This window comes from Henckelia pumila, chromosome 4 (genome assembly GCF_033568475.1).
Source record: "Henckelia pumila isolate YLH828 chromosome 4, ASM3356847v2, whole genome shotgun sequence".
NCBI lineage: Eukaryota > Viridiplantae > Streptophyta > Magnoliopsida > Lamiales > Gesneriaceae > Henckelia > Henckelia pumila.
Genome location: NC_133123.1, coordinates 154,778,834 through 154,806,098, shown reverse-complemented (window position 1 = coordinate 154,806,098; position 27,265 = coordinate 154,778,834). Strand labels below are relative to the sequence as shown.

Here is a 27,265-nt window from a genome sequence, read left to right as displayed (position 1 = left end):
CGTGGGATTTAAATGAATTTGGATGGGGTATTAATGGAGACTCCATTGCTTCCAATCTTTCATGCTTGAACAAGAAGCTGCCATATATGCCTCTTAGTCTTTGTCTTTAAATAAATAAATATATATTTATATATTTGTGTGCATGTGTGTTTGTGTGCGCGCGTGTGTGATGTTACATGTACATCAATATTTGTATATCAATTCTCACGTTCCAAAAAATTCAATACAAATATTTCATCAGTCAAACTCGATCTAATGATACATTAAATACAAAATCTCAAGATATAATAGATTAAATATCAATTTATGATATATTAGATGCGCCTTTAGCATTATATATATGTGTATCTATCTAGCTATCAAGATTTTGTACTTGAACAATTAAGAAGCTGTCATGGCTTAGTCTTTGTTTTTTTATAATTAATTACATCTAACACTTTGACTTACATGCATATGTTATATATAGATAGATATGTAGATACATTATTAATTATGAGCTAAATACGTATGCAAATTGTCTAACCCGAATACTTTTCTTGAAAACATGTTAGTGTGTGTGTGTGTGTGTGTCCACACACACATATATACATGAATATTTATTGCACCTATTTTGTTTCGAAAGTTTTTATTAAATACTCTACAAAATTAAATATTTCATGACATTTATTTATATATAATACATATGAATTTAATATCATAATTATTCATAAAACAGGTGTTTAAATATTGTGAAAAAATGTGAGAATTACACGTACCAAAGTGTAATTTAGCGGTGGTAACGGAGGGGCAAAGAGTAATTTAGCAAGAAGGCTGTGGAGTGAGCGTTACAAGTGAAATATAGATTGTGTATATTAGCTTGGTCTAACCACCTTCACCCAATTTCCCACCAAAGTTTTTGGGCAACCTCACTCTATAAACTAATAATTTCTATATATATATATATATATATATATTGTATGTAAGTAGTATTAAATTAATTCAAATAATGTCGCTTTCTTTCCCTTTTGACCAATTAGTTTACACGTGTGCCTTTTAAGACCCTTTAATTATATATATATATATATATATATATATATATATATATATAAACACTTGTATATATATAATATATTTGGTTTCCAATTTGTTCTAAATCATGATTCAAAATACATTTAATTTATACATAGTTAGATTCGTAAGATGAGATTCTGAAACATGAATAACATAGGAATGATACTTACAAAATATATATATATATATATATATATATTTGATATTGACACCTTAATTAATGACTAAACATTTTCTTGGAGCTTATATGAAGAAGGTATAAAATAAAATCACCCAATTTCATACAATAGGTTATTCTAGGGTGGTTACATGCATGCTCACCAAACCATAAGACTCTTATCTCTCTAAATGTTTTTATTTTAAAAAAAAATGAAATAGCCTCGTTTTCAAATCTTACTTTTCACACCTTCTTTGTGTCATTTAGAGCCTACACTTTTTCAATCCTAACCACAAACTTTTTATGTGATTCGTACTCTCTAGCCTCTAGGGACTAGAATTGCGTGCATGCATGTGTATGAGATTAATCCACGATATATATACATACATATATATATATATATATATATATATATATATATATATATATATATATATATATAATTTCAGTGTACTTGAAATTTGTTACTTGAGTCAAATTTTAAAAATTGGGTCTCGAGACAATAATGTGTGTTTATTTATTTATAAATTTTTTTGATTAAAGAGGATTTTTTTAAAATTAAATTTATATAACGCGTAGACTTGGTTTAAAAAATCAATAATTCAGTGAAATTGTTTACTTAATATATATAAGCCTGACAAAATGTTATATGTTTATGTACATGTATGTATTATTTCATGAAAATCATTGTAAGTAAATTTTTTTAACATACTTGAAATGATTTTTTTAAGATGTCGATCCATGAAAGTTGAGGAGAAGTAACAAGCATGCAGTACCCAACATCCAAAAAAACATGAGTCCTTTTTTAAATCTGAGTCTGAGACGATAGACTCACTCGACTTATATCAGCTCAGGCTATGTATAAGTTAATATATATTTCAAATAAGTGTGTGCAGTGTGTATAGTATAGGTCGGCTCAAATTAAAATGCATGCATGTAAAGGAAGAAATTTGTTGACTTTATAAAATTTAATAAGAATTTGGGACTTTTCGAGCCTAGTACTTTTACATGCAATAATCAAAATTGGATTGTAAAGGATATAGGTGCAAGTTTCACAGCCCAAACACCACAAGTCCACAATCCTCGATCAACTTCCAAGATTTTCTCAGGACACATTTTATTAGGTTGCGTGAGCATTTTTCAGCTCTAGGTAAGCATCCCCACAAAAAGAAAAGAAAAATTAAAAATCAAAATACATCCTAAATTATAGGAGTAAAGCATAAATGAACAAACTTAAACGATCATTTTGTTTATTTCCACCATTTTATTATATTTAAAAATTTTAAATCAGGTACATTTATCCTCGAAATATACTTCCATGTAAATTAATCATTTTCATGTCATATGTCCTACATATAGAATGAATATTATTTTTTTTTTGAGTAGGGAGAAGGTTAATGTGGATCATCATAATTGAATCTTGAATTTGAGACCTTGTCCCATACCAAAGATCGTTTAGTCATTATTATAGTAAAAATTATAGACCAAATAAATATTAGCAAGAGAGTACGACTAAAAATTAACATAAATAGATTTTTTTAAAGGGAAAGAAAAAAGCAACACACACAACAATTAAAGAAAAATAAGTTTTTAATTGGTTAATTAATCTATTCCATTTTTGTTTTGGTCCACTGATATTTACAGTGGTGTATTCATTGCTGATTTGATGGGGTTTTTTTTTTTTTAAATAATAGACTTCTTGGATTTGATTGATTTTTATTGATTTTTACATAATTTTACAGAGTTGTAAAAGATTTTCATTGACTCATGTGGATTTACTTTTGGAAGATTTTCAATGAGTTCTACAGAATTTCACGGAGTTGTAAAATATTTTTAAAATGATATATATTTAATTAATATCATTTTATTATAATTTTCAATTCTATGGATAATAAAATGTTATGAGTTTTCAATATATAGCATAATAATTTTATTAAATAATTTCATAAATATAATTTCAGACTTGATAGATTTTCAAAATTAGAAATTATAAAATAAAGAGAATAATATTTAATATATTTAAAAAACAAGATCTTTTATCAGTTATATCATAAAATGTTATTTTAAAAAAATTCTGTTGTCATGTTTGCTATTTTTCTTAACCATTTCGTGACATTAATTTTCAAGATTTTAAAATTAAACAATGTTCTAGTTTTCTATAGTATCTTTTGATGTAATTAATATTAAAATTAATGGTATAATTTATGTATTAAAAATAAAAGCATTAATTCCAAAATTCCAACCGCTAAAATTCAAAAAAAAAAATGAAATTTATGGCGTACGTTTTTTAAATTTTTTTTATTCAAATCATAAAAATTAATTAATCAACCATTTAGAAATATTTCTTAAATCGGCTAAAAACGAGAAATGAAGAGAAAATGTGTTTATAGAAATGTGATTTGAAAAAGAAAAAAGAGAAATATGTAGAAATATTATTTGAAAGAGGAGAGAGAAGAGACGGAAGAAATGAATAATTAAAAGTTCATCTAAACCTTGCCTCAAAGATTAATTTTGACATCTTAGCATTGTACATTATGTTTTCATGTTTGTACTTTAATGACTTTCATGGAGTCATTAAAAATCCGTTGAAAATTTGAATACCTTTATACTTTTATGATGCTTTTAAAAGTCAATAATGTTAAATACCACATTATTTTTTAAAACTCTACGAAAGTCTATTTTGGATACCTCTGGATTTTCGTAGAGTTTATAAAAGTATAGATTATACCTATTGACTTTTAAACTCCACCAAACTCTTTGGAAGTAATTAAAATCTCTAAGTTTGAATACACCCACCTTAAACTTTGATACATTAACTTTTAATTTTCGACTATTTTAGTCTATTTGCTGATATGGAATAAGACAAATCATCAATTTTCAATATCATACAATATATTTCGATATTACATCAATAATATCCCATATCTTTGAAAAAAAATGATTTCCCAAAGTTTAATTTAATCCAAGTCTATCCTTGGAGCATGTGTGCCACCTTTTTATTCCCCTCTTTTTGCAGTCTTGCTTTGCTTAAGTTGAATTCAATATTTTTCTCAATGTATAATCCTTATTTTAATATATATATATATATAAAGTGACTAAAGCTAAACTTGTCACCATCCCCTTCTTCCTAGCAAGCTCCTTCACCAAAATCAGTGACCAACCCATCTTTAATCACACCTTCAAAGTAAAAAAATTCGAATCACCAAAATGATCTACATATGTCACCCCACCACATTTATCAACTTTTGACCTTTTTCTTAATATACATTATGTACGTGTTTGTTTACTTTTACACGTTCGTCTATACTTCTACCTTAAGTTATATATACCCAGATTATCATTAATTAATTTTCCGGTAATTTTGATATACGTTAAAATTGTTTTTTTTATGTTGTTCTATTTCGGTCTTAGTTCTATATTAATCTTTTTTTTTTTTGCAATTTTACTTATTTTTATTCAAAAATACTGATGTGGCATTGCATACATCAGCGTAGCCACTTAAACGTCGCTGTCGTCGCATAGGTGTCACATCATCTTATGTCAGAAAATGACTAAAATTACAAAAATAACAAAGATAGTAGACTGATATTAAAATTTGATAATATACCAGATTTAAATCACAGAAACATTATTACATTAGACTAATATTATTGTAGATTTCCATCAAAATCTACATCAATGCTACGTACTAAAATACTACAAATTATTGCATCCCCACCACTAATTAGTAATTTAGATATATGTTAGGAACACTACACCTCATGGCCATGTGGAAGAATTAGAAGGAAGCCCTAAAAAGAAACCATATATATATTGAGCCAAGATATATCATTAACTAGAGGACATGCATGCTACTTTTATTATTGTTGATAGATAATATAATTAACACATCATTATTATTATTTTTGTTTTGTATTTACAAAAGGGAATGAAGCAATGTGGATATTCATCTCAAATTCAGCATCTAGTCATGCATCTTTTTCAGCTTTTGCAAAAGCTTGCATGGGCAGTCACTCATGAGCAGGAAAGAAAAGTGGGGAGGAATCTCTTTGTAATTTCCTATCAGACACCCTCACTTTGCTCATCTTGTTCTCACACCAATTCAGATGTTCGCCACTCAAATCACCCATTCTCAAAACTCTTGACACCACTTTGAGGTCTATCAAAGCCATCAAAATCTCCAGCTCTTCCTCCTCGCGTAGCCGCCTTCTCCGCAAGCATTTCCCGGACCGTTTAAGATCATTCAACTTGGCCTTTTTCTGAATTTGAATTGGATATATGTTAGTTAACATGAAATGAAAGTGATCAATCAAGTTATATATATATGTAGATGATTGCATGTGTTTTTTGCACCTTTTTGTTTACTCTTTTTAGCAAGTGGAGTAGTGTTGCATCAGCCGAGCCACTTCTTTTTCTGCTAAAGAAGGCTGCTAATATTTGGCAGTGACTCCTCTTGTCTTGTTTCATGAAATTCATGAATGTCCTTATTGATTCTTTCATGATGTGAAGAAATGAATCTGAAGGGATTCTTGATCCGTTGCTTTCGGCTTGATCTCTTTTATCGTCTTGATCCGAATCTATCCATACAACAAAATCAATGAACAATGAGTGCTTAATTATTGAGGAACAAACTTATATGATTATGATGCATTAGAAGGCACAAGATTAATTCACCTCTGTATTCCGGGACCTGAAGCAATTTTGGTGCTAAACTCCTTATCCTAGCATAGATTTCTGGCCTTCTCCCATGCTCATATGGCTCATTTTCGACATACCTCTGCAGAAGAACTTGAAACTGTTGGAACTGTTGCGCGATATAAGCAGGGCACCCCGGATCATGCTCGCGACGAGTGGCTCTTAGACGTTGGAAGTACTTGTAGTTCCAGTTGAGGGCTTCCCATGTCAAACAAATCTGCGCTACATAAGCAGCCTCCAGTTCTTGATACGGATTGTTGCGAAATTTTGATGACTTTTTGTTTATTGTTCCTAGTTTATGAACAATCCTTTCTGATATGGATCTTGGACATGCTTGTATGGATCTCAATGATTCTGCAAAAAGTTTTTCAGTGTTAGCAAGAGCTGCTTGTTTTCAACTCGAGTCGTTTCTTGAAAACTCATGTGAAATATCGAAAAAAACAAGACCTTTTTCAGCACTAAGAACCATTTTTCCTTCCAAGAAATGGGATTGAAGTCTCACTTTCAAAAGGGTAAACACAAGATGGGGGAGTTCTAGACTTTTAGTACCTGTTTCGTGGAGTTTTTGCGCGCTGATTCGATCTAAAAACAGCATTTCTTCGTCGTATTTCTGGAACAAGGTGTATGATTCCCACTTGGGGCAGCTTCTACGCGAAGAAGACGAAAAGGGATCATCAGTACCAGAGTCCCTGCAGTTGATGGAGCTTCTCCATTCCGACGAATCTTTCGAAGTCGATCCAATAGTAAAAGTGTCTCCAAATATTTCACCCTCATCATCATGTTCCTGCACCAGCTTCTTGCCTTCTGCTTTTGATGGTTGAAACACAAGAAAATCCTCTTCTTGTCTGAAATTCAATTCCTCTGCCTGCTGATTCTTGTTGCCATTCTCATGAATCTCATCTGAAAAATATGACAAAAACTCCATTAGCCATTTTTATTACAAGCAAAGTATATTCTAGTACCAAATTAAATACTTAACCTGGTGTACAAGTGTCATCCCTCGAGCTGGAGCCATAATTTGAAGTGGGGTCAGTTTCGACTTCATCAGAATCAAAACAAGAATCAGAATCTCTCACCACATGATCCTCTTCAACAACCTCTTCGTCACCGGATTCGACGTCATCCATCGAGCCATAACATGTTGCCTCACTACTATCCAAACTCTGTCTTCCCAACTCGTCTTCCGGATTCCGAATGATGAATGGTCCATGATCTCCATAACTTAGGTTCGCGTCGCGTTTCCCTCCCTCCACCGGCTTGTGGCACGAGTACTCGTCCCCTTCCTCCGTTTCCTCGTCGGATAAACCGTTGAAAACATATCCATCTTGGTTCCTACAAGAGATCAGAAACAAGAAAATGAACAACACTGAGAATATATTGTATAATTTAGACCACCGTCGTCGTCGCGACGACATGTATATAAATGCATGTATAGACCTTTGGTGGAATGGATTGCCTCCAAAGAAGATGAACAATTTGGCAAGAAATATGGAAGTGAAATGGAAGAAGATGTGGAGAAGCAAGAAAGAGCTGGAGACGTTGTAGAAAAGCCTAGCAATTGTTTCTTTGTGACATTGCAGCATTTTCCTAATTGTTTTTATCCAATAATGGATTTCTCCACTTATCTATCCCTTTAACACAAAGCAATTCCAAGGATGAAAACTACAAAAGTGAGTGCTTTAATTGCTTTGATAATCTTTTTTCTTTGCCAAGATTGGCCTCACCTTTCCTTTTACAATTTTTTTCCCTAAAAGACTGATATGCCCTTATATATGCTAGAGGCAGATCCTCATGAGAATGACGTGTATGGTCGAATCCAAAATTTCATTATGAATTTAAGATATTAATGTCAGACGTGCTATAAATCATAAGACTACTTTGTTTTTTTGATTAATCTATATATCCATATCATTTAATGAGTTAGTTTAGTACATAAATGGTCATTTTATGTTAAATTAATTAAACTTATGCAACATTTAGGCAGTTTTATTTTGATTGGAACACAATTAAGAGGAGATTCTGATATCCCTTAGATTTAAAATACTTATCAAGAACATTTAATAGATTAATAAATGTTAATATATAATTTGATTTTAAAATTGAAATTCCTTGATGACAATAAAAGCAACGTGTAAAAAAAATTTCACTTGAGATGGAAACAAAACAAAAAAGAAGAGACAGCACGCATCTTTAAATTTATAATATTAATTACGGGTCTGGTTCTTTACAAAAGAGAGCTACTAGTACAATAGTATCTTATCAAAGCTTATTTTAAGTTTTTTTTAGCGGTCCGAGGTTTATTACAACAAATCTCGAATTTGAGATCTCGTTATAAATTTGGAATTTTGATTTTAATAAGTTATAATATTATCTATATCTATATATATATATATAAAAGAAAGTATGCTAAAAAAGAAAAAACAAGCATTTTTTCACCTAAATTTTATTCTAAAATTAGTAAAAATATTGCATAGATAAAAATAAAGATATTGTTAAATTTAAACTAGGTAAAGATAAATTCAAAATAAAACAAATATTATATTATAACTCATAAAATATGATATCCAAAAATTTTAAATCTATATCTATATATATATATATAGAAACAAGAAAGTATGCTAAAAAAGAAAAAAACAAGCATTTTCCCGCCTAAAGTTTATTCTAAAATTAGTAAAAATATTGCATAAATAAAAATAAAGATATTGTTGAATTTAAACTAGGTGAAGATAATATTCAAAATAAAAAAATATTATATTATAAGTAATAAAATATGTTATTCAAAAATTTTAAAATATAGTTAAAATACGAGTGATTTTTTTTTAAAAATTAAAATATTATTTTTCTTGATTCAACAAAATTGAATTTTTTTTCTAATAGCTGGTGTTTTGACTATCAATTATGTATATACACGACAAAGATTAAAAATAATATAATTAATCTATATCTATATCTATATAAAAGTAGAAAAGTCTGCTAAAAATAGTTTTTCGTCCAAAAGTAATTTATAAAAATAGTAAAAACATTATCATTAATCATTAAATTTGAAAATAAAATATGGTTCAATTTAAAATTATAGATGGAGATAATCTTGAAGATTAAAAAAATAATATTATGAGTGATAAAATATTTGATTTAAAAATTTTAAAATATATAAAAATCTGATTTAATTTAAAAAAATTAAAGTACTATTTATAGTGATCAAAAAAATTTAATTTTTGTTTTTAATAATGTGGTTGTTTTGTATCTATATATATATAGATAAACAAAAAGACCACATAAATATAAATAAAACAAATTTTCACGCCCAAAAGATATTTTCAAAAATAATAAAAATATCATAAAATTAAAAAATAAAAATAATATATTATTTAATTTAAAATTATAGATAGAGAAAATATTGAATATTCAAAAAATAAGATGATATTATAAATGATAAAATATTTGATCTAAAAATTTTAAAATATAGATAAAAATACAATTTAATTTTAAAAAATAAAAATATATTTTATCTTGATCAAACAAAATTTAATTTTTGCTTTTAGCGTTGGTTGTTTTGCCCAATAAAACGAAATTTGTACACTAAATTTTACAACACAAAAAATTATACAGAAATTTAATATATAAAAATATCATGATAAATTAGATACAAAATATCGCGATAAAATAGCAAAATTTCAAAATATTAATATTTTAGATATCATTGTACATGATATTTGTTATACTTTTAGCAATTTTTATATATAAAAACATAAAACTCATATGCAAATATTTAAACTAAAATTTTTAAAATATAAGTGAAAAATATGATTGAATTAAAAACAAAAATCAAAATAGCCTTTCTACAAAATTTAACTTTTTTCTCTTTTTATAAAAATCGACATATTTTTTTTTTAAAAAAATAATTTTCATTATTAAACAAAATTTAATAAAAGTTTGATAAAAAAAATTCATTATTAAACAAAATTTAATAAAAATTAGTGATATTCTATTTAATCTAGAAATTATAAATGTACATAAAAATACGATTGAAAAAATTTAAAATATTCTTTTTTTATCAAATAAAATTTAATATTATTTTTAATAGGATGATTGGTTTGTCTATATGCATATGTAGATATACACAACAAAAATAATCAAAAAAATATGATGTTATGAGCAATATATTATTTAATATAAAATTTTAGAATATAGATAAAAATATTCTTGAAGTTAAACTAAATTAAAAATAAATTTTTTTGTGATAAAAAAAGTAATTTTTGTTTATATATATAAGATGAAAATATTTTTAAAATAGAAACTATAGTATTTTCAACCGAAAAATTATTTTTGAAAATAGTGAAGACATTATCATCAAATTTAAAAATTCAAATAAGATATGATTGAATTTAAAACTATAGATAGAGATTATATAGGATATTCAAAAAAATATTATTTTGATTTGAGTGATATATTATTTGATTAAATTTTTTTAAAATATAGATAAATATACGATTTAATTTTAAATTGTTTTCATTATAATACTTATAATTTTTTTGTTTATTTAATTTTATATAATTTATATATTAATTTTTTGTTAATATTAAAAACATTTTATACTAATTGTAAAAAGTTTAATGTAACTTATAATTATTAAAATATTATGTATCTATATTTTATTATATTTATTTTTATATTTTATATGTTTATATTTCAACATTGAAATTTTAAAATTTATTTTCAAATTTTAAAAATTATATTTTTCTTTTGTATAGAATACAAATATTGCATGCATCAAATTTATAATTATTGGGTAAACAAATTCTTTAGAAAATAACAAAATTTTAATACAAATATAATATGAAAAATTAAAATATTAAAATAAGACATTTATAAAAAAAATAGGGGTGGACAACTTTATATATATATATATATATATATATATATTATATATATATAAACATATTAAAAGATGTCAAATAACTTATTTCAATTGCTTAAAATTGTTTTCTAAAAAATTTTCCAAAGATATTTACAAAAGTTTTAAACTCTGTCAAACACGGACACTCCAACCACAATGAATTTAAATTGATTCCAATAATCTAATGATTTGAAATCCGTTGTGATGACCTCAATTATGGCGTAATAAATATCAATTTGAATTTTTTTTAAAAGTTATCTAAGTAATGAAGATATATTTATATATTATATCCGTAGATTTCAAATCCTTTAATCCAATTCAAACTTAATTTATTTATATTTTAATTATTTATTCAAACATTCACAGTTACTAATTTTGTCAATAATTACATAAAAATAAGCAATAGACTAGACTATAGAGTAAGCAAAACAGTTTTTAATTTTCTTTTTTTTTTAAAAAAAATAATATTTATAAAAACTTAAAACTTGGTGATGTTCCTATTTCCAAATTAAAAGACGGAGAGAAGTTGTTAGCAAATATTTTATTTAGAAAATTTTATTAAAGTAGTATTTATTTTATTTAAAAATACTACTTATTTTATTTTTGTTGGTTTCATGCGTGCATGTCGATAGATTTTGTGTAAATATATTTATACTGTGAAATTAAAATTTTTGAGCATATAATTTAACATACATAATTTAATTATATATATATACTTATCTTAATCTAAACTCTTTATGAATATTTAATTCATCATGTTAATTTTGAAAATAACATTTAAATTTTTTAATTAATAAATATTATTTTATTTTAATATAAATTTTTGAATATTTAATTCATCATGTCTTAAAAAAAGATAAAATTAATTAGCATAAAAAAATTTACGTATTAAAAAACAATTACGTATATGTACGCATCGCGTATAAAAGACTCTAGTTTTATATCATATCTTGTATTAGTTTTGAATAATTTACTCATATAATCATTAAAAGAATCTATCAAAAATCATGTATTTATCTGCGTGCCTCATTAATGATCAGTATTAATAAATTAATAATACATCTACACTAAATAATTGAGGTTGACTATAATATTATTGTCTGGCTAATTTGATGTAATGATTCATCAATTTTTTAAACACCCCTAGTAGAACAATTATTTAACCTAGCAATAATAACTCACAAAATAATTACACAGCATAATACCAAAATACCATATTTCGAAAATATCCAACGTATACCAAATTATTATTCTTAAAATATCCAACATACTTAATTCTATTACTACAATTATTCTAAGTCATGGTAATTTATAAATAATGACAATCAAAATAATTTTATAAAAAATCCCTAAACATTGTTAATATTAATATAAATTCTCAATAATTTATTATATTAATTAATTTAACTCCAAATATATTATATACTAAGTAGTGTTAGCAACCTCTAAAAATAAGTAATTATGGATTTTTTTTCTTAACATTTTCATAACCACTTATTTTTAAAGGTTGCAAACACTATTAGCAACATGCAACGAGAAGTCCTTGTTTAAAAAAAATTTGTAATCACTTATTTTTAGAGATTGCAAACAATATTAGCAACATGCAACGAGAAGCCATTGTTAACACACAATATTTGCATAAGATTATTGTTTTATAATATATATATATATATATATATATATATAGCACTATTCTATTGGATGTGATAAAAATGTGGTCCAATAGAATAGTGCCACATCATTGGTGAGCATAGTAGTGGGCATGATAAGTGGACACTTGAAAGAAACTCTATATATATATATATATATATATATTATTCGACCCAATGACCATCAAAAATAATTATTTTTTATGAAAAAAATATTATTTTTTATTTTAATGTGATTTATAAATTGGGTCAATCTGTCTCACAGATATCGATCCGTAAAATCGTTTCATACGACACCTCCTCGTACGAAAAATTTAAACAATTTATCACGATAGTTTGACCGATCGAAGAACAAGCAATATAAATTATTTAGAAGTTATTCTTTCGTGGACATGCATGCATGTTAATTACTTAATTAAGTTTGTACAATAATTGATGTCCTAATTATTGTATAAAATTTCCAAAAAATAAAAATGACTCAACATGTTCTACCCAATGACGGCTGAACAAGGGACCTCCCACGCTGACCAAAATCAATTTCGATATGGTTACGTTGGATGGAAAGATATTTGAACTTTGAAGTTTATTTGATTGTTAGGATTATTTTATATCAGGTGAATTTAAAACTCATTATTTGATAATTATTAATGTATATAATGTCATATCATTATTTTTTGTTAAATAAATTATTTTTTTAAAAAAAAAACCCGTATCAATTTTCTCATTTATAAATTTATCATTCGTTGCAATATTTAGGGAAATAATATTTCTAACTGTTGATAATATTACAAATATTTCAAAACATGAAGACTAAAAAGATCAATTGCAATATAATTATTCTGCAATGCTTAATGACTACTTGATCATAATATTCATATTTTTTATCGGTTAATTACAGTAATTGTTATCTATTTTTGCTCATAAATGCAACGATGATTATAATGAACTTGAAATATACTCAAAATGAAATTAATTTGATGTCAATGAGACACTGATGTGTAAAATGTAGTATCATATTTAAAATAAGTAAAAAATTTTTTTAAAAAGATGGGAAGATACAATACTAACCAAACTACAATTTTACCATTTATAAATTTTTTTTTTTTTATTATTATTATTATTATTATTATTATTATTATTATTTAGTTGCAGTATCACGTGCGCAAAAAATGGGAGAAAATGAGCGCACGTGCGGCACAACATCCCCTATGAATACCTCGAACCCCATCATCTTATCCCTCTCTTCCGCTCCCCAAAATCTCTCAGTAACATTTCTCTTCTTTCCCACTTCGGAAGAAGAGAAGATCCAGCGATCCCATTACTCTCAATCTGTTCACCGTAATTTTTTTTAAAGTTTCCTACATGCTTGTGATTGTTATTCGATGTGTTGATTTTAGCGTCTGAATTTTTTTTTCCTCTGATTTGTTCTTCGTTTCGCAGGCTTTTGGATTGATTTGTTGGATTTGTAGTGAAGAAAGCGGGAAAATGAACAGATTGGTGTACCAGCAGAAGGCTTTGGTTGGGGGTTGTGTCACCGACGGTGTCATTTGCCCGAAGCCTCGTAGAATCGGCGGCCTACCCCTTCACTTTCACGACCCGGTCAAAGCTCACTCTCGCCTGCTGCTAATCAAGTATGCTACGTTTTTTTTTTAATTTCCTTATCTTTTCGGGTTTTGAAAAGTCAGTGCTTTTGTTGAATTTTGTTTGTTTGTATGTTTTTTTTATGACAGGAATCCTCCCGGAGATGTGTATGATGCTAAAGCGGGGACGGTGCTTCTTGATATGCTTCAATCGAAGGTAACTTTTTATATTTTTATTTTTCCCTTTTCATGATATTTGATAAGCACTTGAGTTTTTTTGATTGGTTGGTCGTATATGTGTATTAATGCTTCCTGTGGATTGTAGGCTCTTAATTGATTTCCAATGGGTGGGATATGGAATGTTTGGATTTGATTCTAGGAAGCCACCCAAAAATTGATTGGATTCCATTATGAAGAACACGGCAAATTTGTTTATCCGTGCTTGCTGTCTGATTCTAGAGTTTCCATAGGGGATTTTCGAACCATTTCTAAGCTTTTTTCTCTTAAATTAAATGCAGTACCCATCGGATTTCGTATTTCTTTTGCTTACAGTATAATACTATAAGCTGGAGCCCACCAGTGATGTATGTAGCAAATAGATTGCGCGATCGACTGAGGATTTCAATCCGACCTTACAAGTATATAGGCCATCTAATTACTTAAAGCAGTATATGTGTATAAAACGCATGAAACTATCGAAATGGAGCAGAAGTTATCTCCTGAAGTCAGAATGGCTGTCCTTGACAATAGTTATGTGCTTGCATTTTGTGCTATTTGTTTACTTGTAGATATCATCGTTTGCTTATGCAAAAAGTCTGAATGTGTGCCACAATACACAGTCGTTATAATCCTTTAACAACTTTTGCTTAACGGCTGCGTGAGATTAAGAGCAAGTTGTTTACTCACTCTTCTCTAAAACTTGATTCGTTTATCTTGGTCAGGGGAGTTCTGGTTCTGAGTGGTCTAATTTTCAGGTGGCTTCATCTCCACCATTTTTTACTGGTTCGCCACCAAGCAGGGCCTCAAACCCTGTTATCCTAGATGAGCAGTTTGGCAATGATGATGCCAACCCTTTATCCCCTGCACTCACGAGTGGAGGTTGTGCTCAGGGGAGTTATGATCGCAAGCCAGCTCCAGTGAGGATAGAAGGGTTCAATTGTCGTGAAAGTTGTAGCATTTCTGCAGTCGCGTAGGCATCTATCTGATCATGACGAACCTATATTGTAGCGGTACTGAGTAACACAAATAACAAACTAACTGGAGAGTTTTGGGAGGAACCGTATGTTTATAAATGTATATGCTGAGTGCTAAGAAAATAGTTATGTAGTTCCGAGTCAATCTTTTACTTTTTTCTGTGTATATGTAATGAGGTCGAGTCCATCTATAATAAGAAACAGGAAGAGATACAATCTTTCTGACTTTTGAGTTGTAGGGTGAGGTCTTTTTGTATTCCAAGTTTGTAAACTTCTTTGTAATTTTAGTCAGAAGGCAGAAAGGAAAAATTATGTGCTTTTATAGCTTTTGTGCATTTTCATGAATCTTACTTTAGATGTCACATCGCTACACTTGGGTAGTGTTTGCACACGCTTAAAAAAAAGTGATTATGAACTATTCTTTACAAAATTTTGAAAACTCTATCATCACATCTTCCTTTTCTTTCTTTTTTTTAACATTTACAAACCAACCCTAATGTCGTTTTTAGGGCTCAAATGGGGCCACGGGCTTTGTGAAATTTCTGTCAAATGTTAGAATAACCAACGAAATAGAATATGAATCCATAAGTAAACTCAAATAGATGAACATATTGTTTCTATTTCTTGCGGCGGAATTTACAATTGTTAAGGAACAATTACAAAGCACTTAATGAATTTCTAGGGAAAAAAAATCATGAAGACCATTGGCCATGTGTTTTAATATGGTTTATCTATCTGTCACTACAGTTTCTATTTCTATACAGCACGAATTTTTTTAGAAAAAAATCAGCAAACTTGTGTCATGAAGGTGGGGTGTACTAAGAGAGATCCTCCGTAAGTGGAGTAAAATGTGGCTCAAAGATGACTGCTTCGGTAGATATGGTTATATTATATTGCCATGGAACACTATAAGCTTGCATATATATCGTTAACGCTACATTCGGATCTCTGAAGTACGTACTGTGGAAAATATTGCCCCGTGTTGGAGTATATATACCTTCATGGTTAGTTTGTACAAAGCTGTTAGCCAGTCGACATGTTTTTGAGATCTTTAAGCCGCTGCAGCCTCTCAATCTCCTCGTCTTTCTCGGCTATAGTGTCTTTCAAAGATGATACCTATTATTTCATCACCAAAAAGTTCTATTCAGTTAGCAGTATATGTTATCTTACGTTTGCTTTGGATTACAAGTTGGGAAAGAACCCATGCTGGAGACAATGTGTATTCCACGGAGAAATATAACGATGTATAACTTAAACTCACATGGAGACCAAGATACTTGCCTGTTCCATCAAATCCCTGACATCCCTCACATCTTTGCTGCTTTTTGCTGCACCGAGCTCGACTCCGGACACCCTCTCAGCAAATTTTAAGGTACTTATTGATTCAGTGGCGGAACCGATGTCAGGATTAAGTTGAACAAACATAAGTGTCTTCGCTTGGCCACCTGTGTTAAATAAGCAAAATTTTTTCATTTCGTGTTTCTTGTTTTTGCTCATACTGTTCATCAAAATAAAGTTTAATTTATATAAAACAGCTTATATGTACCTAATGAGCTCTGAAGCACTTGAGTGAGCTTGCTGTTACGGTAGGGGACATGAGCACTCTTTTGTGCCAAAGCAAATATGACATCCCCAAGAGCAGATAAAGATTTGTTTATATGTTGAGCTTCTTTCAGTCTGTCTCCTGTTACCTCTGAACGGTCTACTCTTTCACTTCCTGCTAGATCTACTAAATGTAGGCTGCTTCTTATAGTTGAATTACCCTTCAAATCCGTTCCTCGGGCATGAATGGAGACGACACTGGATAAATGCAGCATAAATTTTTACAATAAGTAACAGGAGAAGATTGAGTTTTTCAAGACCAATACCTGTGTGATCGACTGCTTCTTTCATTTAAAGCTGTGGCACCTCTGGCTCTGTTCTTTAGTCCACTACTCATAAGATCTAATACATCTGAAGTTTTGCTGACAGGGTGAATGCTAGCATCTGGGACAGCTAGCCCGTTGGGTTGAGTGGTAGCTAAAATCCCAAGTGTAGGAAAGTTAAAGAAAACAAGTGTGTAATGCAAAAAGCTCAAATCCAAACACACTCTGCACTAAAAGTTTAGAAAAGGACAAAAGTCCCGAGCCACAAATGAAGCCAAAAGGTAAATTTATAAAATGATTATCATGAGAAGGATATCTTTTTTGTGTGCCATCATTGGAGAGTAAATCGCGGACTTGTTCATTATATATTTCCACCATCTGAACAGAAATTTCATATGTATAGCTATTCTTTCTACTTTGTGAAATGCGGAACAGATCGTTTAAAGCTCGGTAATTGACTCCCCATTCTGCTTCAGTAGCTCCATCAGGGCCAGTCTGCATTACTTTACCGTTCACTTCTATGCTGTAAGTTAAAAACATGTTATCTGCTTTATAATTTTTACTGTCTTACCATGGTATATGTTTTCCCAGAACCAGTCTGACCATAGGCAAGTATGCATACATTATATCCATCCAAAACAGACTGTATTAACGGCTGCGTATCTGCAAATACTTCAGCTGCGTACATTTGAAAAGTCGTATCAAATCAAGGACGACAATTTATGTATATAAATACACACTTCTCTAGCACAAACATGAATATCAAAACCTTGTGTTGCTGTTGGACTGTATACTTTATTGAACTTAAATGAACGTCGCGCTTCTTTCCCTTGTTTAGATGGATTTGAAACAACTATCTCTCCATTTTCACCAATGTATTCGACAGTTGATTGTTTCTGCTTCTGACCCGGAAGAAAGGGCCTTACACGGCAATACACCCGAATATTCCCTAATTGAATCAAACAAGAAGTAAATTTTTTGCTTTGCAGCCATTCATATTCCGAAGACCATGTAACAACTAGGATTCACCTTTAAGCTCTTGTAGTTCATTATGCATCTTTCGATTTTCAGCTAGGAGAGAATGATAGTTCTTTGCAGCTTCATCCATAGCCTTGATTCTTGTTCCTGTAATCACAAGTTAATTCTTATTCATCTTCATTCTCTTTAAACAACTAAAACAGTTCCTCAAAAACTTATTCAACCTAAAATACTGAAGTCTTCTGAATAGCTTTTCTGTGTTCCAGCAATTTCTTGCCGGATCGACTCAGATGCAAACCTTAGTTCCTGTACAAATGCATTAATTGCTACATAAGATAATTTGGGTACTTTTTCCTTTCAAGGTAAATGATAAGTAGAGATATGATGATCATTTCTTAGCGCACCCGCAAAGCACCAAGCTGAGCTTCCGTGAATGTATAGTAAACGCGCTCTTTTTTGTTCCAACTTTGAGATTTTGATTCGGAAAATGCTTCAAGCTCCTTCACTTTATTCATCGACTCTGTTAGATGGCTTACTGCTTCTTTTAGTTTATTCTCAAGCTCCTTCACTTTATTCCTCGACTCTGTTAGCTGGCTTACTGCTTCTTTTAGTCTATTCTCAAGCTCCTGTTGAGATCCTGTTGCTTCGGATTTCCATAGTAAGGATTGCTCTTCATATTTTCTTTTAGCTACTTCGAGTTCTTGTTTCAAATTCGTGCATTGGTCTTCATGTTTTCTTTTAGCTACTTCGAGTTCTTGTTTCAAATCCCTGGATTGGTCTTCATGTTTTCCTTTAACTACTTCGAGTTCTTGTTTCAAATCCCTGGATTGCTCTTCATATTTTCTTCTAGCTACTTCGAGTTCTTGTTTCAAATCCCTGGATTGCTCTTCATATTTTCTTGTAACTACTTCGAGTTCTTGTTTTAAATCCGTGGCCCCTTGACTATAATCCTTTTCATGTTTTCTCCGAGCTATTTCGAGTTCTTCTTTTAAATTTGCGATCTCTTGATTGTAGCTCTCTTTTTCTTTCATCAGTCTCTCTACATACTGCTCCTCTATTTTCTTTTTCACTTCTATACTGTTCTTCTCACACTGCATTTAAAATTAGGTTGGGTTTTGATAAAGATTGGAATGAGCTAAAATGTACAAAGGAAAGCTTAAGCATCATCCACAACCTTGTGCAACGACGAATTCATATAGTAAAATTGTATTATTGTACTAATATACATGAACATCATCAGCATGCAGGTTAACACAGAATTCGTTAAAATGGGAAGCGCCACTATACCTGTATCTCTTCACTAGTTCCCGCGGCAAGCACCTCAAGAACTCTGATTCTTGACTGGTATTTCTCCTCGCGAGCCTTGAAAAGATTATTTTGCTGCAGATCAAGATGCAGAAGTAGATGAGGATTCTGTGTTAGTATGATTAATCAGCAACAGACTCATCTTCTTAGATTAGTACCGTGCGCAAATGTTCTGCTTGAGTGGATATCCGTCGCTCTATCTCCTGCGCGACTTTTCTCAATAGGCAGGCAACACGCTGAGAAGTTGAAGGAAAATTTGTTAAAGGTTATTTTTTACCCTTCGCTATGTGCTCTCTAAAATGAGCTTCTTGAATATCTTACATGAGGTATTTCTCCATTCTTCCGTTCGATACTTTCATCTAGAATACCATTTACTACGCACAACAGCGATTGTGTTGGGGCATTCTGCATCACAGACAAGTTTCAAGTCGGCTGACAGAATTCATAATACAGTTGAAAGAAACCGAGAACAAGATCGGTCGATAGGCTCACATCTAAGCTATTGGATTTCATCATTTCCGAAATCTTTGCAGCCGGAATATCAGTATAAGATCCTTGTTTAAGCTGAAACACTTCGTGAAACTTGTGTCCAACATGATTAATAAGGGCAGCTGATGGCTCTGCATGGAATCAAGATTGAATATAAATGAATTCATTGTCATTTGACTCATTTGTCAACAAAGTTGCATAAACTGTGTTTCTGTGTATACATAGACTGACAAAAAGAAGGAAGCAAACGAGAGATACCGGCCCTTATGGGGCTGCGTAAGACACGTTGAAATTTCGAGTCTGATGTAGAAGTTGGGGAAGTGAGCATTCGAAAGGGTTCATCCCTTTGAGAACTTGCGTTGTACCTTCCAAGATTTGGGAGAAAATGAGTTTGTAGTGTCAGAAGGCAGTCCAAGACAATCTTCATAGATCCCTGCACAAAGTAAGCACACAAAAGGTCAAAAGCTAAGGTTAGTTATAGAGTAACAGGGGAAGCAAAAAATCTATGCTACCTTTTCCAGATCTGCTGCTTGAAACCTTGGCAAGCCCAATTTATCCATTGCTGACAGAAATCTTTCCACATTTTCGGACCGGGATTGTGAAGAACTTACAGGAGCACCAAACTTGAGCAAATATTCAGAAATAAACCATGTCATGTCATAATTTGTAATAACATCTGAATTCCGAAACTCCAAGGCAACTCATGTAAAGTTCCAACTACCTCAGATATAGAACCAGGTTTTAGTTTGTTCAGTACTCTGCACAAAACAGAACCATCCACCAAGAACGCGCGAAGTTCTTCGTCTGCAGCATTTATTGGCAAATTCAAATCTGGAAGAACACAGTTTAACCATTCTACCAAAGTCACCCGCTGCTTAGCTGTAGAAGAAACAGAGTGAGGGAGAGTAAGCTAACATCTTAGGTTCAATAATCTTACACAGTTATAAGATGGGGATTGCAAAATTTTTGCGTCGTCACTGGCCTTACCGTTGTTACTCGAAGAGGGTTCAAAAACATCACCATTTGTAGAGACTGTTGCTCTGTTGATTCTAGGATAATCTTTTGGTACTGAATCCATAGCCAGATTCTTGATAGCTCGCTCTGCTTCGTCACAAAAATGCTTACTGAGAACAAGAATTGAATGCTAACTAAAACACTTTGTGCATACTTTTAGCAGTTAAAACACATCTACAAACCTCAAACTCAACCATCCACGCTAACGACTGAGAAAAAGGAACCTGAAAAGGCACAAAAGATTATGAACACGAGAATCAAACGGGCCGAGCTCGAATTTCCGCCTTGATTCACACCTAAAGGAAAGAATCCATTATCAAGATACTGTTGTTGGGGATGAAGAAGCCCTTTAGCCTCTATTACACCAAATTTCAACAACAAAAGTAGACCATGTTTCCGCGTTTCCTCCTAAGTTTGAATTCAACAACTTCTCTGAGAAGAAATGATGCATGCAACAATTTGATTAATATAAATATAAATCAACTTGTTCAACCAAAGAAACGCGGTTAAATGAGCACAAAAAAAAACCCAAAAGATTTGAGACAAGAATTTAACCCCAAGCTCACTAGTCACCCACCCTCCATGCATATCATACTCAAAACAACAATCTGTCCCATGCAAATTCCGACAAATCAAGAACAGCCCGGATACTAAATTTAGACGAAATGATCAGAAAACATAAAAAAATAATTCACGAATTGGTCGAGAAAAATCGGATCTTTTTCAATGATTTCAACAGCCAACACAACAAACCTGAGACTACAGGCCATTATCAGCAATCTTTCAGCTATCTGAATTATGTTTTCAGTGTGTGAATTGGTTATTTTCTTAGTAAAAATATGTAATTTACTATATTTACTATCTTGGTTTGGTTGGTCTTCCGTGTACGGTTGGAGTTCCATGGAAACCATGGGAGGTCAAAAATACGTCAGTTTTCCGTTAACTTAGGCCAATTGTGGCGCATTGTATTCTAGTCATATTAATACTGTATTATTATTGCATATATATATATATATATATATATATATATATTTCAATGAGGAATTTTATACGAAGAATCATGTAATTTATTATTTGGAGTCGATTAATAATAGTAATAGGTCTGTTGTGAAACGTTTTATTGATTTTTTTCCATGATATATATTAGTCAATTTTAATCATATTTACAATAAAAAAATAATATTTTTGACATAAAACATAATATGTTTTCATGGGCAACCTAGATAGGATATTTGTTTCACAAAATTGACATGCGACACCATATCACGTATGTTTTTTTAGTAATAACAAACCAATGAAAAAAGTGTTGGGTCATCAATCATTTTTTTTAAAAAAAAAAATTACATTAAGGTGTGGAGTTTTTGCATTGTCACCTGAATCGTCTCCCTATTAGTAGACATTTACATCGCTCCACCACAAGTGAGGTAGTAGTCAGTCACTATTAAAGAAAGGATTCTAATTGATTGCCACAATCAAATATGATCTCTTGAATATATTTTATGTAATTAGCTATGATATAGTTTCCATACATGGTGTAATTTTTTGTAAAATAGATAGCAGATTTCCTGGTGAAATAGTTGTATATATACTTGTAATTTATTATGTATGGAATACACAATAATCACAAAGCTTTTCTCCCGTATACTTTCATATTCTTACATGGTATCAGAGAATTAAAGATTCTAATATCAACACAATTCCGCTGCAACAATGGGAGACGAAAGCTCGAAGAAGGAGAAGGGAGCCAGCCAATCGGACCCCTCTCGTTTTGCATCATTCCGACCACCCTGATCTGGTTCTCGTCTCCAAACCACTCGAAGGAAATAATTATGGGCAATGGAGCCGCGCGATGCGCATAGCCCTAAGCGCGAAATACAAAATTGGTTTTATCAACGGGACAATCAAGAAGCCGGAAGAAAACCATGACACATTTCAAACATGGGAGCGCTGCAACCACATGGTGCTTTCATGGATTCTTAATTTTGTAGATTCCAACATTGCAAGTAGTATTATCTACACAGAATCTGCAAATGATGTATGGAATGATCTAAAAGACAGATTCTCGCAAGGGATGACACTCGGATTTTTTAAATCCGTCAAGAAATTACAGAACTGCGTCAAGGACATCAATCTGCTTCAATCTACTATACCAAGATGAAAGCTCTTTGGGATGAACTTTCTTCGTACCGCGATCCAATCACTTGTACTTGTGGCGGTTTCAAAGGCCTCACTGAAAGAGAAAAGAAAGAACGAGTCATGCAATTCCTTATGGGATTGAATGATTCTTTTTCCACAATTCTCGGATCCATATTTTTAATGAATCCTCTTCCGGATACTCGGAAGGTTCATGGACTTATTTTACAACACGAGAGACAAAGTGAAGTGGCGGCCAACAGAGATAATTCTGGACATGTTGTGAATTTTTCACAACCCAAGACTCAAAACCGGATGACTGCCAGACGAATCACCGAGGCAGAATCTCACCGGCCGTCCGGCAGCAAAAAGCTCTACTGTACAAACTGTGAAATAGATGGACATACCATCGATCGTTGCTTCTATATTCATGGTTTTTCTCCAGGCCTGTAGTAACCCGTATCCAAAATTAGCGATTAATGAGTATATTAATCGAGTAATCATGTTTAAATTAAGTAAAACATGATTAAGAAAATTCCAAATGGGTAAACGGAGTCCAGAAATGGATTCAGAACACTCGAAAGTAGCCGGAAAGGTCCCAAAGGTCCGGAGGGTTCGGAAGCTCCGAACCAAGTCAGGAGGCTCCGAACTGGATCGGAGGATCCAAACTCAGGATCGGAGGCTCCGATCGAGATCGAAAGCTCCGTCGGCAAGATCGGACGTTCCGATCGGGACCAGGGCACACGTCATCGCTTACGTCAGCAAGGTGACATCATGGCTGACGTAATATTGGGCGATCGGACGCTCCGAAGGTGGGATCGGAGGTTCCGATCATGTTCGGACGTTCCGAACCGGGTTCGGAGGCTCCGAACTCCGTCTATAAATAGGGGGCCGAGATTTCATTTCAAAGTGCACATTTTCCTCTCTTCTCTCAGATTCCTAAGCCTTCTAACTCAAATCTAGGGAGTTCTAGGCATCCTATTGGGAATCCGGAAGTGGCATAGCGATCCAGGCATCGAGGCGGAGCTGTGGCCTAGTTTTGAGGCAATTGTCATCAGCGGGTTGACGACTGATTCAAGTATAGCTATGGTCTCCTTAAATTATTTAGGAGTATGCAATAGCTTAGTTAAGACTTTTAGAGTTTAATTATTGATGCATGGGTATTTGCATTGTAGAGATGATATAGGCTTGGAACCTAGAGTGGGACTGCTAGGAACTGCCTGTAGTAAGATACGTAAGTACAGACTGAGATTGCCAGCGGGTTTTGCATGCTTATATGTTGCATTTTATATGTCATTTATTATGTAGCATGTGCATATCATATTGTATCTGTCCATCTTATGAGATGAGCCACGTAGGTCGCTCAGCCCTGTCTGGGCGGTTGATGTCTAGGGCCTATTGACTGACGGTTATGGGTGGCTAGCATCGGGGGACACAGTCCACGTCCTGTAGGAATGAGCAGTGTACGCAGGGTTTGCTCCCCGGGTTGTACCACTCATATCCTAGGCGCCATTACTGAGCAGTTATATACAGTTATCCCAGATATGGATACCCTATCATTTGCATGCATCATATTTGTATGTTTTACCCAGTGCTTTCATATTGAGCTTAGAGCTCACGTCCATTCTTTTCTGTGTATCTGGACACCCCATTCGACGGGGCAGGTGTAAGTGCAGGATTGAGCGCCAGGATCTTGGAGTAGCCAGCGACCAGTGAAGACAGCAAGATTAGCTGTAGGTTTTGCCCTTAGGGTTTATTTATTCGATTTGGTTGTATTAATCAAATTGGTTTAACCGGTTGTATTCTGCCGGTCTGTTTTTATTTAAGTCTTCCGCAGCAATTTATTTAATGCATGTTTAATTATGCTCTTAACTCTGATTAGGTAGCGGATCCGGGTAGGGTCGCTACATTTATTGGTATCAGAGCGCATATGCATGCAAGAAACTTGGGATATAGTAATAAGAATTTGGGTTATACTTATAGGATGGATGAAACCTTGGAAGAGGTGATGATGCGACAATTAATTTACCCAGAGATTATCATCATCGGCAGGATTTCTGAAGATTTGGTTTATGGGATTCCAGCAAGTGCGGATAGGAGTGATGGATCGTGTCCGAGTTTTCAAGATTTCTACTCATGTGGATCCTAGATTTGGATCGAGTACCGGATGCCAGAGGCAGTGGCAGAGCATTGGATGGGACGCACTTGGTGCTTGTATCTGTACAGTCCATACCATGATGACACTACTCTGAAGATTCTCCACTAGTAGTGGGAGAGATTGTCAGATAGACCTTCACCAAAGAATATCTCGAGTGCCTAAAGCATGACAGGTTTCGAGAGTGAGGTCTTTAACCTCATGCAGAACATGGTTTTGCCGGTATGCCGATATCGATACGTTCGGTAGGCACACGGGAAACTTAATGTTCAAAAGCATGGTATGAATACAAGAAGAACGCTGATGGTAGATCGTGAGCAGGAGGGGTCGACTGACATGCACTGACGCAGAGCATAGCTGATTAGCTATCACGAGCTATTTCTCTGGAGTTCTTCGTAGGAGGACATGTAGAGAGACTTGGTCGGGAGTATGCTTGTATCGATGCGTGTGTCGATCAGAAGCTTCATGCTCAAGAAACGAAGACTAGTACGATGATTTAAATACTGTATCGTTGTAGTTGTAAACAGTATTTTAGTTGTAATGAATCATCATACTTTGGTTGTATTATTTCAAGTTTGGTTGTACATTTCATTGTATTTTGAATACTGTATGTATTACATGAGATTGTAATAAAGAGAATTGTACATAACTTGAAATAAGTGATACATATTTTATTTATCCAGCAATTCATGGATGATTGCATGATTGTGCGGAAATTTGGATTGAGTTTAGTTGATTAGCGTTCAACTATTTCAACTCATAGGATTTGAGTGAGCCGACTGTGACAGTGTGATTTGTGGTTAGTCTGGGCGTTTTCCTAGGATTGACCTAGTTGGTCGGTGGACTATGTTAGTGCCAGCAATGAGTGGACTCATCTAGAGACATTAAGGGTATTGTTCGGTTTAGAACATTTGGGCTTTGTTTTAGGTTGTTTCTTGAAACAGTAGGTTATCTGACCTTTGCTAGGTTGAGGCTTGTGATGATGAGTTTTCATCAGGGATACCAGGTCCAGTATATGCCGAGAGTTGTGGACTATGACCATGACCAGACGTGATGGGACGGGACCCTATGCTAGTGTTACTCTGGGAGTCCTTGTACTTCAGAGGTTATCTGGGAGCCTTGGTGCTTCAAGATTGGCGGTGGGAAGGCTACTCAGTCTAGGGATTTGGTAGCAGTCACGACAGGGTATGACCTTGGATGCCACCCTTCGCTGCATCCTCGCTATTGCTTCTGTTCGTGGCTGGACTCTCCACCAAATGGATGTCCAGAATGCATTCTTACATGATGACCTTACTGAAGAAGTCTATATGCAACCACCCCAGGTTTTCGTCGACAAGGGGAGCCACTTGTATGTCGACTTCACAAATCTTTATATAGATTAAAACAAGCCTCACGATCATGGTTTCAAAAGTTTCTTTCGGCTATTACCCAGTTTGGTTTCCAACAATCACGGGCAGATTATTCACTATTCACACATGTGTGTGGAACCTCCTTTACAATCATCCTATTATATGTTGATGACATGATTATAGCAGGGAATGATCAAAAGGCCATCACCAACGTTAAGACTTTCCTTGCATCTTGCTTCAAATTGAAGGACCTTGGAATGTTAAAATATTTCCTTGGAATCGAAGTAGCTCGTTCTAAAATGGGCATTTCCATCAACCAACGCAAATACACACTCAATCTTCTTCAAGACGCAAGCTTACTTGGTGCGAAACCTGCTAAGTTTCCGATGGAACAATCATTGAAACTCACCTCAAGTAATGGAAACTTGCTCAAAGATCCGACACATTATCGACGGTTGATAGGAAAATTGATCTACTTAACCATTACAAGACCAGAAATCTCTTTTTCGGTTAATACTCTTAGTCAGTTTATGCAAGAACCTAGACAGCCTCACCTTGATGCAGCTCATCGATTGCTTCGATACCTAAAAGGTACACCAGGACAAGGATTATTTTTCCCTTCTAAAGGTGATCTAAGTTTAGTTGGGTTCTGTGACGCAGATTGGGGTGGAGACATCACTACACGACGATCAGTTACTGGTCATTGCGTTTTTTTTTGGAAAAGCTCTTATCTCATGGAAAAGCAAGAAACAAACC

The 27,265-nt window shown here is 32.6% G+C and overlaps 3 protein-coding genes across 7 annotated transcripts; 1 reads left to right on the top strand and 2 right to left on the bottom strand.

Annotated features, from left to right (window-relative positions):
- Positions 1–4,894: 4,894 nt before the first annotated feature.
- On the bottom strand, positions 4,895–7,524 carry LOC140866958 (uncharacterized). The gene is made up of 6 exons (XM_073272023.1): positions 7,340–7,524; positions 6,882–7,234; positions 6,452–6,802; positions 5,882–6,256; positions 5,561–5,784; positions 4,895–5,466 (listed from the first exon to the last, which is right to left on the bottom strand). Exons 1-6 carry the CDS (start codon positions 7,483–7,485, stop codon positions 5,218–5,220), a joined length of 1,698 nt encoding a protein of 565 aa, XP_073128124.1. The 5' UTR covers positions 7,486–7,524; the 3' UTR covers positions 4,895–5,217.
- Positions 7,525–13,675: 6,151 nt separating this feature from the next.
- On the top strand, positions 13,676–15,545 carry LOC140866959 (uncharacterized). 2 transcript variants are annotated; one of them, XM_073272026.1, is made up of 4 exons: positions 13,676–13,786; positions 13,889–14,079; positions 14,179–14,245; positions 15,003–15,545. In XM_073272026.1, the coding sequence occupies exons 2-4, from the start codon at positions 13,934–13,936 to the stop codon at positions 15,219–15,221; spliced, it is 432 nt and encodes a 143-aa protein (XP_073128127.1). In that variant the 5' UTR covers positions 13,676–13,786; positions 13,889–13,933; the 3' UTR covers positions 15,222–15,545. The 2 variants fall into 2 exon arrangements, with proteins under 2 accessions (XP_073128127.1, XP_073128126.1); XM_073272025.1 differs by having other exon boundaries at positions 14,970–15,545.
- A 275-nt stretch (positions 15,546–15,820) lies between these two features.
- Positions 15,821–21,711, bottom strand: LOC140866956 (kinesin-like protein KIN-14C). 4 transcript variants are annotated; one of them, XM_073272019.1, is made up of 20 exons: positions 21,626–21,711; positions 21,055–21,168; positions 20,846–20,959; positions 20,580–20,737; positions 20,371–20,481; positions 20,117–20,291; positions 19,862–19,989; positions 19,691–19,774; positions 19,528–19,605; positions 19,352–19,444; positions 18,469–19,155; positions 18,289–18,370; positions 18,116–18,211; positions 17,856–18,035; positions 17,658–17,764; positions 17,403–17,581; positions 17,090–17,254; positions 16,768–17,021; positions 16,503–16,666; positions 15,821–16,337 (listed from the first exon to the last, which is right to left on the bottom strand). In XM_073272019.1, exons 3-20 carry the CDS (start codon positions 20,934–20,936, stop codon positions 16,245–16,247), a joined length of 2,925 nt encoding a protein of 974 aa, XP_073128120.1. In that variant the 5' UTR covers positions 20,937–20,959; positions 21,055–21,168; positions 21,626–21,711; the 3' UTR covers positions 15,821–16,244. The 4 variants fall into 4 exon arrangements, with proteins under 4 accessions (XP_073128120.1, XP_073128121.1, XP_073128122.1 ...); XM_073272020.1 differs by having other exon boundaries at positions 21,055–21,096; positions 21,626–21,664; XM_073272021.1 differs by lacking the exon at positions 21,626–21,711 and adding an exon at positions 21,169–21,217 and having other exon boundaries at positions 21,055–21,096.
- Between the last annotated feature and the right edge of the window lie 5,554 nt (positions 21,712–27,265).